Source organism: Mesocricetus auratus, unplaced genomic scaffold (genome assembly GCF_017639785.1).
Source record: "Mesocricetus auratus isolate SY011 unplaced genomic scaffold, BCM_Maur_2.0 Super-Scaffold_4256, whole genome shotgun sequence".
Taxonomy (NCBI): domain Eukaryota; kingdom Metazoa; phylum Chordata; class Mammalia; order Rodentia; family Cricetidae; genus Mesocricetus; species Mesocricetus auratus.
In genome coordinates this window covers 32,675,466-32,694,363 of record NW_024429182.1, presented here as the reverse complement: position 1 = coordinate 32,694,363, position 18,898 = coordinate 32,675,466, and the positions used below count along the sequence as shown (strand labels likewise).

Here is an 18,898-nt window from a genome sequence, read left to right as displayed (position 1 = left end):
GCTAAACGAAGGAAGATTATATATCAGAAAAGGGATCAATAAGTGTTCTTTTCAAAGGAAAAGAGAGAGTATAAGGCAGCTGAAAACATTCATGTGATGATAAATCATTTCTAAGAAGAATTTGCTCAAAATTGTACTTTGCTAAAATGCCTACAATTTCTTTAAAGTCTGAGGGTAGAAATTTTGAGATGAGACTGCATTTTAACAAACAAATACAAAATAATCCTTAATTTGTGATTTTTATAGGTTTAAATAAAGATAAAAAATCACTAGAATTCTAACAGCTGAGTCACACTCAGGAACAAATCCTTACAAGGGGTTGTGAAGAAGCAGCTTCAGTCAGATCAGCCAGTAATTGGTGTCTTTAGGGATCTATCTGTATTACTGATGTTGCTGCAATGGCAGTACCTGATTTCCATCTGATGCTCTACCAAGCCAGGCTGCCAGGAAATGAGCCCCTTCACTCTGGCTATTTTCTGGTTTTCTCTCTCTTTTTTAGTGTGTATGCTAAAGATTTCTCTCAGCCCCTCTACTGAGTTATATATGGCCCCCTCAAGCCATTCAATAAGGAACTCTGGGAAAGGTGAAACACAGGTCCAACTACATTCACCAGGACAGATATACTAACTGTCTAGGGGATGATGGTCCATGTTGGTCCTTCAGAATACAACTTCTGAGAATATGATCAAAGCTGTGAGAATTGTATTTAAGAAGAGTTACAAACCTGTACAAATTTTTCATTGTTTAAAATTTCCCTGAACTTAAAATTCATATTAAAAGAGATGTATTCCCTTCTGAAAAACATGAGGAAAGTGTATTCTATATTCTAGGAAGCAAGAGATGAAGGAAGTTAAGAAGCAAAAAACCTTTGAGTGTGCTCATATTGGGGAAAGGAATGTGAATGTAGCATGTGATACACAGACACATGCACGCACCCACACACCCACACACGCACGAGCCCCTCTGAGTGAAACCAAGAAAAACAAAATCATTAATATTTTGAAGGATAGTTTGTGAATGTTTAAAAGATAGTTTCAGATAAAGGCAGGAAGAGAGTTTTGATTAGAACACTGGGTTTTGGTAGTTATGGGGCTCAATATGACTTTAAATGTTTATGAGTTGAACAGAAACTTTAAGCTCCAGCAACAACATGGAAAACTACCTACATTCATAATCTAGATTTCTAGACACATCATGACATGACAACTGAACATTTTCTTTCTAGCATGACATAAAACAATGGCAGGGCATAATTAGAAAACCAAACTTAGCTGAATAAGCAAGCAGCTGAGAGTGGTTTACAATGATCAAAATCAGAGAAACCTAGACTCCACCAGAAAACACCGGCATAGCCCCTCACTGTTAGTTTTACTTTGATTGACTCAATTTGTGTGAAAAGAGAGGTTTTATGAAAAATTGTATTTGGGATTGGGATACCTGGAGGGAGGGAGGCAATAAAGCACATACATGTAGACTATTCAAACACACTCTCCCATACATGATTGAATGCCAATACTCACACTGAAAGCCAGGCATGGTTGTACACCTGCCTGTAACTCCAGTGCCATCAGGAGTGGAAACTAGAAGATCACTTGTTTTGCTGGCTGCCAGGTTATCTGTTCAATGAGAAACTTTTTCCAATGAATCAGGCAAGAGAATGATAGAACAGGGTACCCAGTGGCATTCTCTGGCCTCCATGGGAACCAAAGGCACCCACATCTGAAAACGCATATGTGCATATACCATACATGTAAACCAACTCAAATACATACACCCACAAGCAAACACACACACACACACACACACACACACCACCACCACCACCACCACCACCACCACCACCCAAAAAATCGAAACACAAAAACAAATTAAAACAAGCTGTGTATTTGTGTATTTTGCATCTGGAAAACAGGGTACTTGAGGGCATGGAAGGGATTGCCAGACCCCACCCATTCTAAGGCTCAAGAGTAGGAAAGTTCCAGTTCATTTGAAAGGCTTGAGGAGAAAACTTCAGTGCCCCTTGCTGCACAGGACTTCCTAGGGAAGAAGCTCGATTTCATTCAGCCCTCTGGGCATTCTGAAACTACTATAGACAGAGTATAAGAGACCTAAGCTGGTATCACATCTTGATGCTAGTTTTACAGGCATTCAAAATGCAAGAGTCCCAAGGTCACAGAAGATTCTATCCAAATTTCAATGGGGCATGGGAAGCCAGAAAAATGTGTAACAAGGTCAGAACCCAAACTTTGTGAAGCAATGGGGATGAAGAAGATAAAATGGCGAACCCTGAGAGTATGTCTGTGGAAGAAGTCTTCCATTCTTGAGTACAGTTAACTTTAAAAACATGTAATGCCAGCAAGCAGCAAGGCTGTAGAGTCAAGGCTACCCACAAGTGCTTTGGAGCTTATATCACCAAATGCTGAACATGATGGACATGGGAGCTACAGGACTTGATATTTGCCGTGCTGGGTTTAGATTTGTTTTGGTTCTATTCCTATCTTCTGTGTTCTCATTTGCACAACTGCATGCAGGAAGCAGTACATTTTTCAACTTCAGAGATGGGTCACAGCAAAGAGTTTGCCTTCATCCCCAGAGACCTTAAGCTTGGAGTTTTGAGTATCTTAGAGCTATTACCTTTGGAGACTTTCGTGGATAGAGTAAATGCATTTCACATTATGAGGTAGTCATGAGCTTTTGAGAAACAGTGCAGAATGTAATAATTTGAATACGAAATGTCCCCAGAAGCCTATGTGTTGAATTCTTGGTTGTTAGCTACTGAAAAGTGGTGAAAATGTAAAAGGGTAGATTGCAAAGGAAGAAGGAAACTGAGTGTTCATTCTTGAAGGTGCTAAGTGGTTTGGATTGCCTATTCTTTCTGCTTTCTGGCCATCATGAGGTAATTTACTCAGCCATAAGCTCTTGGCATCAGGGGCCCAGGTGACCACAGGCTCAAACTGTGAGTTATAATCAATTTCCCCTTGTTTTCTTTCTCTTTTCCTTTCAAATGTTTGTCGTAGCAACAAGAATTTGATTTACACAGTGACAAATGTAGGAGAAATGACCATGTGGCAATAAGTATACTTACATGTAGTTCTTTTAGTTCATCAAAAAAAAAGCAATGCTAGAACTTTGTAAGGTGGAAAACACATTTAAAAATGCATCATATGTGCAAATGTTGTAGTAAAATAAACCAGTAAGTGAATATTCTGTGATTTCTCAGGAAATGGAATTTGACAAATTTGATAAAATATTTTCCATCCAGGAGAAATAATAATAAATTCAGCACTGCTCCAACAAAGATTTGACAACATGTCAAGAAAGAACTAGGAGTGGACATGGTACTTTCTAATGAGAAAGAGAGAGAGCATAACAAACATGCAGCTCAAACTCAGGCTGAAAACATCTGAGAACGAAAAATACACTGCCTTCCTGGAGACCTGAATAAGGTGGCAGCCTCCAAGCATGCTGAGCCACACCATGTCACTTCCAATAGCAAGAACAAATCAATATCCCAAAGGGAACTTCAGAGAAAGTACCACCTAGGTCCTGAGTGAAAGGAGACCAGAGTCGAGAGAAGAGTCCAGGGATGCATGGATGTTAAGAAAGAAACTGCATTTTACTCTTTGTTCATGCTCAAAGGAGAGGTCGATAATGTATTTTCTAAAATAGTGAATAGTGTCAATGAAATGGAAGTAATGTTTCACTCGAACTATTCTTGTTATAATTACCTCTCTCATTGCCTTTTAACAAAACAGAATGCCTCTAATGGGATGGCTTCTTATTTTGCTGAGCTGGACTATACCTAAGTGTTTTCCCTACTCAGTGGTTGAAAAGGTTAGAGGAGATTAGAACCCCCTGAGAAGATTGGAGGCAAATGCTCATTTGCAGAATGAATGGATAGACAGAATGGTGTGCTACAAAAAGATTTTCTGTGACTATTGTTGGAGAACCCTGCTATTAAGGTTTTGTACCACCATGCCCAGATAGTTTCCTGAGCTCAGTGCAAAATGGAGTCTCTCCTTTATCGGTGGGGCTCCCTCTTTTCCTCTTACCTTATTTGGAGTGTGTCTCTAAGCTTGGATGCCTGACCCCATGTGGAGGATGACCCTGCACAGAGCTCCCTGCTAACACTATATGACTCAGTATATAAGTCTCACTCTTCCCTCCCATATGATAATTAGGTACCTTGTCATGATTATTCATAACTCTATTTCTCAGGGATCTGATGCCTTCTGACATAAATGGGTAGGTACCATGTACACACATGGTGCATAGACTACATGCAAGCAAAAATCATAAACACCAAAAATCTCAAATAGCTCTAAAAATATTCAGGAAAATCTACTCAAACGCTTCCAGTGTAAGTAATTAAGAGGCTAGAACACACTGCTTATTTTGGAGCAATCATAATGTCAAGAGGGTAAGTGTCTACATGACAACAACAAAAAAATGAAGAGATGGCAAGTGTTTTATATATTTCACAGGACAAAAAAGAGGATCCCTCTGACATGTGTTTACATACATATTCATGTGCATCTATGTAAATAAGATAACATGTTCATGAGCAACTAAACATTTATATCATTTTACTTATGGTTATTTACTTATAAGTCTGGGTATATTCTCTTTACTCTTAGATAGACTTCAGTCTTTTTTTTTAATTTGATTTTTACAACCACCTCATAGAATAGGATAGGCATATTCTCATATTAGATAGGCATTATTTCCATGAAACAAGTCTATTTGCATCTAAGAAAACTGAAGCTCTCTGGAACTGAGGGACTATCTTGAGATTAAGTAGACATTACGTTTGATTTGTGAATTTATGTTGCTTGCCAACTTGATAGGATCTACAAACCAACTAGAAGACACACCTCTGAACTTGCCTATAGGAAATTATCTAGAACAGGCTAGACTCTGGGCTTGCCTTTGGGGGATCATCTAGATCAGATAACAAAGGTTGGAAGATACTCTGTAACCATGAAGAGCACCTGTGGGTGGAGGTGATGGACTGAATAAAAATGAGACAGTGGGTCCAGTGTGGGTGTCTGTCTCCCTTTGCTTCCTGACTGTGGATGCAATATGATCAGCTAACTCAAGTCGCTGTCATTATAACTGCCCTGATATGACAGACTATGAGTCACAATAAAGCCCTCCTTCCTTGAAATGCCTTTTAAGCTCTCAAAAGCTTAATAAAGCTTAATATACTGTTTAATGGGAACTGAAAGATAAGAATGCTTGAGATAGAAAGCTGGGCTGGAGGGATGGCTCAATGTGTTAACAGCACTGGCTGTTCTTCCAGAAGACCCAGGTTGAATTCCCAGCTCACAACTGTCTATAATTCCAGTTTCAGGGAATCTGACATCATCACACAGACATAAATGCAGGCAAAACACCAACGCACATAAAATAAATTAAGTAAAAGGGGGAATAGGCTGCATCATCAGATTTCAGAGGGAAAGAAGGCCTGTCCTGGGAACTAGTGTAGAGGCCATTCAGGTTATATGCCAAAAATGAATCTGACTTTATTCTGCTTTAGGAAAAAAAAATTAAGCAGAGCAAATTTAAAATTAATAGCTAACATATTTTGTGTAAAAAAAAGACTTTAAGGCAGGATAGAATTCAGTTTGAAGTGTGGTAATTATTCACCATACTTACCTAACTTGACGAAAGAGCCACAGGGGCTGATGATATGGCTTAAGAGTGTAGCCTGCTCTTGCAGAAGATCTGAGTTCAGTTCCCAGAGCCCACAGCAGGAAGCTCAAAATCATAAGTAAATCTAGCTTTAGGAGAGTCTGATGCCTCTGGCCTCTGTGGGAACCTAAGCTCATATGTATACACACCCACACATAGAATACCTACATACACACAATCAAAAGTAGAAAAAAATCTTTAAAAAAAGCAACAAGGGGGACAGAAATATATTTTTTCATGTGCAGTTTGTTAAGGAAGAGCTCAAACTAGTTTAAAATTGCAGCAAAGGCATGTGCTAAAAAAAGAGGCAAAAATGCTAAAAAGAAACTAGCTACTAAGCATTGGGACAATAGCAGAAGTGACCTGAGGCTAAGACCCCACCAATCAAAGGTTAGAACTTATGAAAATGCAAATGTATTTGATACACTCAGAATGCCACTGAAGGGGCTCCCTACCCATAGAAAGCCTAGGGAAGTGTTTCCTTAGGGTGAGCACACAGGCAGATACAACTGTGACCCAAGGCAGCTAGATTCCATCCAAAGTCAGGAGCAGAACATAACAGTTGTTTTTCTGGCATGGAAGAAGTAAGATTGAGGGAGTCATCAAGTCTTGTACCAATGTTCCAGATAGCTATCGATTAGGGAATGTATGGCAGGGCCAGAGTCCCTTCAGAGAGATAACCCAAGAAAGCACTAGGTAAATATGTAGAAGTAGAGATTAAGTTGCAATGGACAATCAGAATACTGGAGGTGCCAGTGCCAGGGAAAAGAAAAGCTGTAGGCAGAGTACAGGATGCCCAACAGGCTGGCTATGTGTTTAAAGAGAGTAAATAGAGCTCACTGAACATGACATAGACATCACTTCAAGGAACATTGACTCCAGTCATGTAGGTATTCGTACTGGCACAAAGACAGTCATATATGGGGGCACCTGACGTGCACTTGTAAACACAATTCCTGGGTATCACTGTATAGGCATGTCTCACAGAATCTGAAGTTTCAAATGCCTTGCATGAAGTAGTTAAATCATCATCAGTCAGGTCAAGTGACTGAGTAAGAGAACTAAAGATCTAGGCTGAGTCTTTTTTTTCCCCCTCAAGAGGCCTTAGAAATGCACAAAGGACTACCTACCATCAACCCAGGAAACTAGGCTGCTGGCTACAATATTGCTTTTAAAAGTGTAACTTTAAGAAAAATGTTAATCAATATGCAATGTTGATACAATACGAAAAAGAAGCCTGAGATTCAAAATAGGCTGTTGGTTTAACTATTTAAAAAAAAAACTGAAAATGTCCAGAACACATTTAGCCAGTTCTACTTTACATCTTGGTTCAGAAAATAATCAAGGATGTCATGCTGGCCATTAAAACTAAGCATTTAGAACATACAAATTTTAGGGATTACAAACACTGTAATATATGAAATCTTGCCAATTTCATTTCACTGATAGTTTTATGACTTTAGAAAATATGAACACATGTTGTTGTGGCGTGATTAGGTATGGCCCCATAGACTCATGTGTTTGAATGCCTGCCCCATAGCGAGTAGCACTATTGGGAGGCTGTGGCCTTGACTAAGTCGGTGTGGCCATGTTACAGGCTGTGTGTCACTGTAGAGGCAGGCTTTGAGATCTCATATATGTCAAGCCACGCTCAGTACATCTGTTCACCTTTGTTCCAAGCAGATCAAGATGTAGAACTCTCAATTCTTTGACCAGAATCATGCCTGATTGAATGCTACCAACAATGATGATAATTGGACTGAACCTCTGAACTATAAGCCAACCCCAATAAAATGTTTTCCTTTATAAGAGTTATCATGTCATGATGTCACTTCACAACAATAGAAACCCTAAGATACATGTTAAACCTGAAGTGTGACATTATTTTATTATTATTACCTGAAGTTCTTCTGAAAGTACTTAAGAGAAAAAGAAGAAGAAAACATTTGGATCAGAAATATATATATATATAGAGAGAGAAATCAGATGTGCTCTGATAACAGTTGGTGTTTAATTTTAGATGGTGGGCTGAAACCAAATATTGTCTTTGTTTAGTGTGATTACTCTGTGAACTTATAGCTTCCCATCTATAAGGTTGATATAATCAGTTTATGATGATATATTCACTAGAGAAGCCAGGGGCTAGAATTACCCTTTAGGATTCTGCTGAGTCATCATTAAGTGATCAGGTATAAGATCAAGCTTATATTTGCAAATGAACCTAGCCTTTTCCAGTTTATTCTGAATACGAAGAACATCTTCACTATTGTATGTAGTCTATATAATTACTGCAACAGCAGTGATTACTATAATTTGTTAGGACTGCAAATTCTGGGCCCCTTGCCAGCAGTCACAGGGATTGGGGTCCAGTGACGCTCCCTAGAGCACATACTCACATTTGAGGAACACTGTACTAAAATGCAAACAAAGGTTGTTTTCCCCTTTGCCAGAGTCAGTGTCACTATTACTGAAGCAGCATAAACAGGCAAGTGCTTTATTTAAAGAGAGACTTAGAGGTCTAAGTATTATTTGGTTTTGTGCTTTTTAAAGGCAACTTTGAACTTACATTAGCAAAATTACTAGAAGATAAGCATGATTTTAGTGACTCAAAAACTAATCAAATAAAAATTTAAAACATTAACATTCTAATTTTAAAATGATTTGAGACTATACAAGTAACCAAAGATACTTTCAAAAAAATATTAGTCTGAGGGATTAGTTACGAATTTCAACTCTTCCTTAAAGGACAGGCCTTCAGTGATGGGGCTAGTACACTGATTAATTCTATGGAAACACAGCACCAGATCATTAAAGTCACTGTTGAAGAGAGCAGCTAAAAATAATTCAGTGGTTTGTGGAGGGAAGCTGGTAGGATTGCTCAGTGGTACAGCACAGTTTATCATGCATGTGACTGTTAGTACAATTTCAGAACACACATATACACATTTCTGTGAAATGTTACAGATATGGAATAAGAGGACAATTCAAACTCAAGTACATAACCACAAATACATAACATTCATTGTCTACTCAAAATTCTGAATACAAATAGCTTTTTAATTAAGTTTAGACCAGATTCCATTCTCAAAACTTCAAAACAGTCTAATCAAGTAAAACTATCTGAAACTTGGGACCAAGAGTTAATTTCAATCATAATACCTCAGAGACAGTCATTTTTTTAACTATAAGTTATAACTCCCACTATATTTGTAACACTTCTTACATCTAGAGCTGTTGATTCCAGAGTTTGAAGCTGCCTTACTAAATCTCTTCAGTGGTTTCATCTAATTCTCTGTAATGTATCTGAAAATGTTACATCAACTCAAATTCTGATGTTTTTTAATTTGCTTTCATTTTTATATTTTGTTGCCATTTCTTGCTTATTGCATCATTCCTGTACTTTTGAAAGCATACTAATGAAATCACATTATTTATCTGTGGGAGCACATGTACATAAACCTAGCACCCACGCCTATGAGGCCAGAACATCGATAGCCTGAGGCCACATTTGCTGTACAATAAGTATAATAGGAGAAGTCTTATTTTCTTTCTTGCAAGTTAAATGGAAAACTCACTAAATTTACACCAAAAAGTTTGAAAAGTAATGTGTATAATTGTTTTTACAATTTGTGACTACATTACAACCCTTCTAGCCTATGAAATTTACTGTGCATGACAAACACAACTGTAGCTATGTACACAGCAGAGGCGATTGCACTCCGAGTTGTGGAAGCTGAACTTACACAAACATGAGCACACAAGAAGATCCCACTCTCTAGGAACTGTTACTTATCCATATACATGTGCTACATTTCCCACTAAATCAGGGAGAAGTATTAAACTATGGGCTTAACAGTGACTTAGATATTATATAAGACAGTGTTTTTTAATATATCACCAATATATTTCACACTTTAGTTAACACCAAATTGTTATGAAAGAAACATTAAGCTGGTGTTTTTTTTCTTTCAATTTTTATAGCAAATTCAATGAGTAAATTTGAAGTTCAATTTGTAAATTGAAGGAATTTCAAGACAAAAACAATACAACCAGCCATGAGGGACAAAACTTACTTTCATATTTACCAGTGATAATAATCTTCTTAATTCAACGTTTATATTAAGTAAAAGTGCAGCTATTTCTGGAATATTACAATATACCTATTTTTCGGAAATGTAGCTACAATATAAAATACTTCCTTCCTCAAATAAACTAGTCATTACTGTGACTTCTTTATCAGTTCAGGGCTCATTATTCCCTTTACCTTAACCTTCTGTTTCTAGGAGAGGAATATCCTAAGCCTGAATTGTAGAATTACTGCCTCTAGGTCTTACCTGCTTGAGACCAAGGCTGCTGGATGGAATACAGAGGCAGATATGGAAAGTAGAGGCCAGTCAAAGTTCCACTTAATTAAGAACTTTAAAAAGAGGTCCCAGAGCCTTCAGTTGGTTTATGAGTTTGGGCTGGAAGCAGATGATTCCTGGTATTCCATTTGAAAGTTTGACTTGAAAGCTCAGTTTGGTCTTAGCAAATGAGAAATGCTAAGATCATGTGTGCTTCTGCTCATGGAAGTATTGTCTTAAACACTTAAGCTAGCTGGAACACTGAATCATTTTTATACTGTACGAAATCTCACACACACACACACACACACACATACACACACATATACAATTATATATATTCCCAATTTTAAAATTTATCTTATCCCCAGCTTACCCTTATAGAAGACAAATAAATTTTGATGCTATGTGACTACATTGCATCAAATATAACTATTAAGGTAACTATAATATAATATAACTATTAAGGTATATAACTTAAAGAGGAATATTAAATATTTCTCCTTGGGTAAGGTAAATAGAGAAATCATCTATGTTTAACCTAATTTTCATAAATATAAGAAAGCCATCTATACACTGATATGAAAAAGTCCTCTAAGTCATTCGCAGAGACAAAAAGAGAAAAATATTTTTGTTATTTGTGTGAAAAAAACTGATGAACTATTCTGCTTGTATATTTATTGGGATAGTTCTAGAATGAAACTTAAAGACTTGGTAGCTCTGGCTGCTTCTGAGAAGACAAAAGAGGCCAGAGTGAGAGACAGACATAGCATGCATGCCATTTGGCCTTTTCAATGCACAATTTAAGAACTGTTGAATAACTCATAAAAATTAACAGAAATTTTGAAGTAAAACAAAGGACCATTGATAAAACAGTTTTCTTGCCAGCTAAAATTACTTATTCTTTTAGAATGAGCATTACTTTATACTGGATTCATGAACATTTAAATCACAAGAAAAAGAAATAAGAACACCTACAATTCTAAAATGAATCAGACTTTTCTACATTATGTAAATTAATCTAAATTTTATTTATACAGTAGTATATAGCTACTGAAGTTTCCTCCAAATTGTTAACATATATTTTACATTAATTAGAAGATATATATAATATTCCATTAGACATAGTTTCCTTATGCTTTTTGGCAGAATCTAATTTTACCAAGAGGCTTATGTGTATAGAATTATTATTATGTACAGATTCTAAAACAATTTTTATTAGTCTTAAAATGCCTAATGCAATATTATTTAGTTATGAAGAACAAAATATTAAATGAATACAAAATATAACTACTTAACATAGGAAAAAGTAAAGTTTTTAATTCATATTGCCAATTACTAAGTAGAAAAGTATGAGACATAAAATGCTATTATGAGCACAAAAACATCATTGCATTCACAAGTTTTTGCTCTGCAAATGAAAATTGCTTAGTTTTCAAAGTTCTGGAATTCTACAAATGAAGATGCTACAAAAAATACCAAGAATTTCAAATAAAATGAAGGAAAAATAGTGACACAGTCAGAGTGAAGGGCAGTCATGAATCCAGACTAATAACAACAACCAACTCCCATACCTTATGAAATAACAACAATAGATCCCTCATTTCAATTGAATAAAATCTAAAACACTCGCATTACTATTTAGCTGAACCCATATCTAATGGTGAGCCAACAAACTCTTGATATTCCTTAAAATTCTTAGTATCAATAGAAAATGTCTTTTATTTATGCATTTTTATAATATATGTACATATAGATATACACATATATATTTTATAAACATGTGGGTATTACTGTCCACATGAAAAAGTAATTAAAAGGAACAATAATATTGTTATCAAAAAGGAATACTTTAAACCATAATATAGCCATAATGTAAAATCCATTACCATTCTAACAAGCAAAATATGAAATATTAAATCATCCATAAAGCTTTTTAAATTTAAAGTTATAAAGGTAAAGTAAATTATACTCGAAATAAAAATTCTACTAATAATCCCTAATAATAATAGGGCAAAGATGATTCCTATAAGCATGTTTTAGGCTAGGCAGCAGAGTATTGCAGGAGAAGATCTGTGTCTGTGCGTGTGTGTGTGTGTGTGTGTGTGTGTGTGTGTGTGTGTGTGTGTCTGTGCAAGCACGCATGTGCCTGCTCACATCCCCATATGGAAGTAAGAGGACAGCTTTTGAGAGTTGATTTTCTTTTTTTTTCCATGTGAGTCCTGAGGATTGAATGCAGGTCACGAGGTTTGATGCCATGTACCTTTAGCCAATGTTTATATCAACTCTAAATCTAACACAACATAAATATGCTATGAAAATAGTTAATACACTACATCATTTGGGAGAGAACGGCAAGCAAAAAGTATGTATATGTACCACAATTTTCTCTCCAAGTATTTTCTGTGAGGTTGGTTGAATCCATGGAGGAGAGAACTGTGGGTAAGGAGAGGTGACTGTTTTCTGCACTTAGGCATTTTGGCTTAGACACCAGCTATTCTTATAGTCAGTTATATTAGCTATGTTACACAATAGAGGAACAACAAGATCAGTCAGAGAAACTGAACTTAAGTGACATACAGCATATGGCCTAGTGTGGAAAGACACGCTGCCAGACACTGTGTTCACAGATATGACTAAGGTTCTATGGTGACTGAAAAAGACATACGGCAGCAAGAAGCACCTACTACAAGCTTGTTGATTTCTAAACAACAAAACAATGAAGAAATGTATTGATTTTCAGCATTTGGAAAATTTATTTGGGTAAATAACACTTAATTTCTGCTAATTTGCTATAATAAAATGAAACTATAAAGTGTTAAGAGAAATCACACTGTGAATTGAGCTAGTATGTTCAGCATTATTGAGGTAGGATATAAATCAAATATACAGCTTGGTAATAAATTTAAGAAATATAGTAAACACTGGGAGATATACATAGATAGGTATAGATAACTTTCTCATATAGTTTCAGTGTGGCCCCAGATACACAAAATTTCTCTTCTTAGTTAACTTTTATATGGTTTTGGTTAAAAAGGAAGTACACTTATAACTTCTGAGAAGTGGGCATTTAAGTGCGAATTTATATCTATATCAATAATAAATTAGTATTCTAAAAGTAGTTGCAACTATTCATACTTGCTATAACTCAGCTCTTTGTGGGTTTATTTGACAAACTGCTATAGTAAATTATTCAAAAGCTGTATAGTGGAACCTCTAGGAGCAATGCATACATTGTATAGGAAAACAAAAAGCATTCACTGGTTTAAAAATTAATAAAACTAATTCTTTTAATTTCTATAGCTATATATTTTAATGACCTGAAATATAATGTTTAGTTTATTTACAAACAGAGCTTGCAAATTAAGTAATCACTGGGGATAGCTAGAACTGTCATGGAGGCAAATGGGAATAGCTACAAGAGAAGTCAGAAGGATAAGGTCAGAAGGAGACACCAGCATGGGCAAGTGGGTGCAGTGAGGACGAGAAGCATACAAGGGCTTGAGGAATAACAGGTACTCTCCCTACAAAGGGAAAGTGCATTTGACATAGATCATATTAGGCATGTTCTGAACGACTGGTACAATTTTCCTTTTGTGGTAAATATAAACATACTATTTTGTCTATGATATTTTATAATTTGTTTGTAATTGTCAAGATTTTAAAACTAGAAGGAAATCAAAAGATTATTTGCTATAGCACTTTGTTTTCTTGGTAGAATAACATGGCTAGAGAGGATATGGCTGATCAGTGGTAATTTTCTTTATTTTGTGATTTGTATAAACACTTGTATGACTGAAAAATTTAGAAGTGTAAAATTATTAAAAGCAGAGCCAATACATCTAAAAAGCATTTCAAAAATATATACAAAACGCAAAAAAATTCCATTCAGAACAGCTGTTCTGATGTTAGAAAAATGCTGAATTAGATAAAAACAGAGGGTTTAAAATTTGATTAGGGAAAGGTCAATAACAATGAAAGCATGGACAGATCAGTACCATAAGCACACAAGAGTGATTACAAAGTGCATAGAACATCCCGAAGAAAACTCAAAACGTGAAAAATATAAGCCTCGTACTGCTATTGTTTTCTCCCCATTCACCATTCCCTCATTTAATTTCAAGGAGAAAGGGTACAGTATCATAATGGGAAAAGTGTGTACTGACTTCATTCAAATCTCCAGCACTATACTCCCCATCTCTAGGTAGGGTTAGGGGTAGAACTCAGGAGCTTGAATATACTAAGCACTGTCCCAATGCTACTGAGTTACAACTCTGGTACCACCAACTCTGCTTCATATCAATCAAATAATAAGTCAGTTCCATTGCTATTTTGTCATAGGTGATCATTTTCCCTGTTATACATAGTTGCCTTTACAGTTTGTTGATATCAAATGGCATATAATTTCCTATATTTCTGAAACCATTTCAACAAATTAATACTCCCATACTGATATGTCATCCTTCTGTGTCAAAATGCGTATTTAAGTTTAAATGCTTGAAAAATGCTATATGAAGGCTTGTCTTCATTCTATCATTTGCTCACAGCACGAACACGAGTGCTCGCATATGAATCACCTGTTACCAGTGCTTCCCAGAGTCTGTCTTTGGTAAATGCAATGTGACTCTGGCAAAAGCAATATATCACATGGCAACACATCTTCTGACAGGGTCACACAACATAGCACAGTCTTGCCTCAGACTCACAATCCTCCTGCCCCTGATTCTAGGATGAGCTAGGATGACAGGAATGTAGTCCATATAACTATTTGGAAAAATGAAATACTAGTAATATAAATATAATAAAACAAATACATGCGGCTTTCTATTGTAAAAGCAAAGCAGCTTTTTAAATGTATTAAATAAAATATAGTACAGAAAGTATGTAATCCAGGCTGATCTTGAATTCACAACAATCCTTCTGCCTCAATCTCTGTGTGCTAAGATTCCAGGCATGAGCCCCAAAATACAATAAATTCCGTGTTTACATTAGGAAAATTCATTTCTCTAAATCTAGCTTTCTATTACAGATAAACACATTCTACTTACTGAATTAGTGCATGTATGTCAGTCATGTTCTTCATAATGCTACCTGTTACATCCTGTAAAGTGGCAGGATAGGAATACTGCTTAACACAACTTGCCCTATTTGAGTCTATGTGATTTATTTCCCTCCATAGAGGAAAACAGTACAATGCAAGCCACAGAAGCTAACATAAATAAAAACTCAAACACTTACTGTCGCTGGAGAGGCCCGGGTTGTATGTGTCACTGAATGACCAGAATTTTCCATTGAATTGCCAATCAGATAGGTTCCTCCGGAGCTGCTGATGAGCTGTCCTCCTGTGACGCCCATCTGAATACCACCAGTACCCACCATACTGTGGGAGGACACCACGGTTGTCACCTGTGCTGAACTTCCTTGAGTATCAAAGTAATTTCCTCCAGTGTTTTGGCTGTACATCTGTGTTTCTGTATATGGATAAGTTGTTGTTCGGCTTTAGAAGGCAAAAAAAAGGGGGGGGGGAGAAATTTACTAGCTTTACCAGCTTTTTAAAATCACAATTGTTATCTTTAAAACAAGTATTTTTAAAAATACATTATTAATGTCCAGCCTTTTAAACCTGTTAAATTTTGTATTTTTCAATGAAATACTATTCCCACCAATAAAGGGATTGATTTCCTCTCCAAATTAAATAACAGTTTCTTTAAGGAGAATATTGTTTCTGTACTGTAGTCTATTTATTCTCTATAGGAGTTCATCTCCAACTCATCAAAATAGGTCAGTTTGCTGTAAGAAATCTCTTCACAAATTCTTTCATTATATTTAAATGCTCATGTATGTGCTACTGTGAGGAAAGCTGAGATCTGCCATGACCAGGGACCACTTCCCATCCATGGATAACTAGTGATCATCCTTCATATCTGAGGATCCTTCTATGGATTCCTTCCTTGAGACCAAAAAGGTCTTGACTGTGACAGCTTTCACATACTCACTTCCCACCTCCCTAGAAGTCTGGTCAAGCTGCTGCCCTTATTCAGTGAAGTGGCTTTTAATAAGGTCATTTGTGACCAGATGTAAATACCAGGCTAAAAGGCTCCTCCAGCCCTTGTCTCTTTTTGACCTATTTGCAGAATGACACTGCCAACCACTCCATGTTGCCCTTTTCTTCTTTGTCTGTTCTGATTAAGTTTATCTGATTTTAGTTGATGACATCTTACATTATAGGATTCTTTAATTTTTTTCTTTCTTTCTCTTATTTTTTTTGTAGGTTTTTAGAGACAGGGTTTCTCTGTGTAACACTTCTAGCTATTCTGGAACTCACTTTGTAGACCAGGCTGGCCTTGAACTCAGAGGGCTCCTCCTGCTTCTGCCTCCCAAGTGCTGGGATTAAAGCTATGTGCCACCACCACTCGATTAATTTTTTTAATGTGTAAGAATTCACGAGAAATTACAGGACTACAGAAATATAAAAATGCACACTCACAAATACTTCCCATGCCTATATCTTTCAAATTTCAAATGATAAACATTTCCAGAACTTGTTGTTCTCTAATTTCACCCCCACATGTAACCAAACCTGGCATTTGCGTAGCCTGGTACTTTACTTTCTCTGGCATTTCATCTTTTTACATTTGCTGTTATCCCACAACCACCTTTTCTAATCTCCAGAGGGAATGGATGACTCCATGGAAACAGTGTCTTCCAGACACAACAGGACTGATGCACATAGGAACTCACAGAGACTGTGGCAGCACTCACAATGCTTTTACAAGTTCAAGCTAGATGGGGTCCCAGCAATGAGAACAGTGAGCAGAAACAGGCTAGCACCCCTAACCAAGAAGCTATCTATAATCAGTACCTGCTTGCAAAGGAAAAAATTAGTCCTCTCCAATGGAGTCTCACTGGGAATAATAACCACACTCCTGGTAGACCCCATGTCCATGAGTACACGCTCAACACAAAAAGAACTCACTGGTATTTCTATAGACATTTTGTCTCACATTTCTTTCTTTGTGTACTTTTTGTCTTCTTAGTTTTTTGCTTGTATTATTTTGGTATCTAATTTTGTGCTTTTGTGTGTTTCTTAGTTTTTGTTTGTTGAGAGAGAGAGAGAGAGAGAGAGAGAGAGAGAGAGAGAGAGAGAGAGAGAGAGAGAGAGAAGGTTGGGTTGGTGGGGAGGTGAGAATCTGGGAGGAGTTGGGGGAGGGGAAAGTGTTATCAGAATATATTGTATGAAAATATTTTTCAATAAAAACAGCACAAAAAGAGATAATAGATTTTAGGAAATATTCCACACTAAAAAAATATGCCTTCCACAAATAACTACAAAAGATCCAAGTATAAATTTTAGTTTGCTACAATGATATATAAAATTATAGAACATTTTGTTAATAAACTGAAAAATACCATTTAAAATACATGTAAGAGTCTTATCATTGCTATAATTTCCCAAACTAAAAATCTTCTTTATTTAATAAGGAAAAAATAGGCATGTTAATTTCACATTTAGATTAAAAGGTAAAGGAGTTTATTCTAATTTGTGTCCACGAATATATAGTAGCTTCATTTAACAATGAATAAAATAAAACAACTTGAGGTTGGTATTAAATACAGTCAAATGAGCTGTATAAATACATACAAGGTAATAAATACTAACACATGCAAGATATGGTTCTGTTTCTCTTTTTGGAGTCCAGCGAACTCAGCCCATGTCCTAAGTCATGTCATATGGGAAAAAAAACACAAGAGTCTGTACACATCAATAACATCTATGAATAACTAAGAAGGAATTATCCTAAAAAACAATAAAGGGGGTTTCAGTTTTTCTGTTGTGGTGTAGGATTGTATTACCTCAGTTTATTATTACCATGCTGTTCATACCATGCTACTCATCCTACTCAGAAAAGGGACCTTCAATGCTGAAGAAGGGCTGAAGATACCAACACAACATGTGTTAATTCCAGCAGTCCTATGAATGTGGATATTGTCCTAGAGCTTAAAAAAACATGTATCAAGGGACTTGAGCCATTCTACCGTTCTTACGGGCTTTATTCATATAATTCTCAATAGACATAAGAAATACACATGCACTGCAAATAAATATATGAAATCTATATGACCCTCTGGTTGGTATGAAAATATGGCAGTGGAAAGCAAGTTACTTAATTTTCATATTTTCTCCCTATCTGACCTTCAGTTTATTTGTCTGTAAAGGGGGCAGTGATAAATGATTTTAATCTTACCAACTTTGACATTCTAGGAAGCTACCTTTGTATGTCTTTGAAGAGATGGGAATTTTTATGTAGCTAACACTAGAAGCCTTTTTTAATTATAAAGAGATATCCAAGCTCTTTTCCACACCATCAGTCTTTCTCCAAAGTTTCCTATGGAACCAATTATGCTTGGTAAGTTCTAAATGGGAAATGGATTTCCACACCAGCTCCTACGTATCCTAGACTATGCATCAGTAAAAGGACAAATGAAGAAAGCATCCTTACCCCTTAGTTACAGTAATTCCATGTAATCATTTTTTTCCAAGAAAAGAGGATTTTAAAGATAATAAGAAAACATAATTTCACCTGAAAATTCTGAAACTTAGCTGTGTCACTGCAGGAGGAAAAGAATAACCTCAAGTGGTTTCTTATTAATCATTTGAAGTATATGGGAGAGGTAAGTGGAAGCCTTCAGAAAATGTACTACCTGCAGGATTTTCAAGAGGTGATTCTTAGAAAATTGAGTCCCATTCTCTTCACATTCTTATGGATTTTGAATAAATTACAAATGTCAAAAGTGTTATCTCCCAAAGTGTAGTGTGTGAAAGTTTTGAAAATGCTGAGTTTCTTTCCTATATACTGACT

The 18,898-nt window shown here is 36.2% G+C and overlaps 1 protein-coding gene across 8 annotated transcripts in view; it reads right to left on the bottom strand.

Moving 5' to 3' along the window:
- Nucleotides 1-18,898, bottom strand: part of Rfx3 (regulatory factor X3) — a 251,217-nt gene that overhangs the window by 80,408 nt on the left and 151,911 nt on the right. For all 8 annotated transcript variants that reach the window (XM_040745977.1, XM_040745989.1, XM_040745998.1 and 5 more), the window contains one exon: nt 15,276-15,534. In XM_040745977.1, coding sequence (XP_040601911.1) covers nt 15,276-15,534 — 259 coding nt within the window. The remainder of the gene's footprint in view (nt 1-15,275; nt 15,535-18,898) is intronic.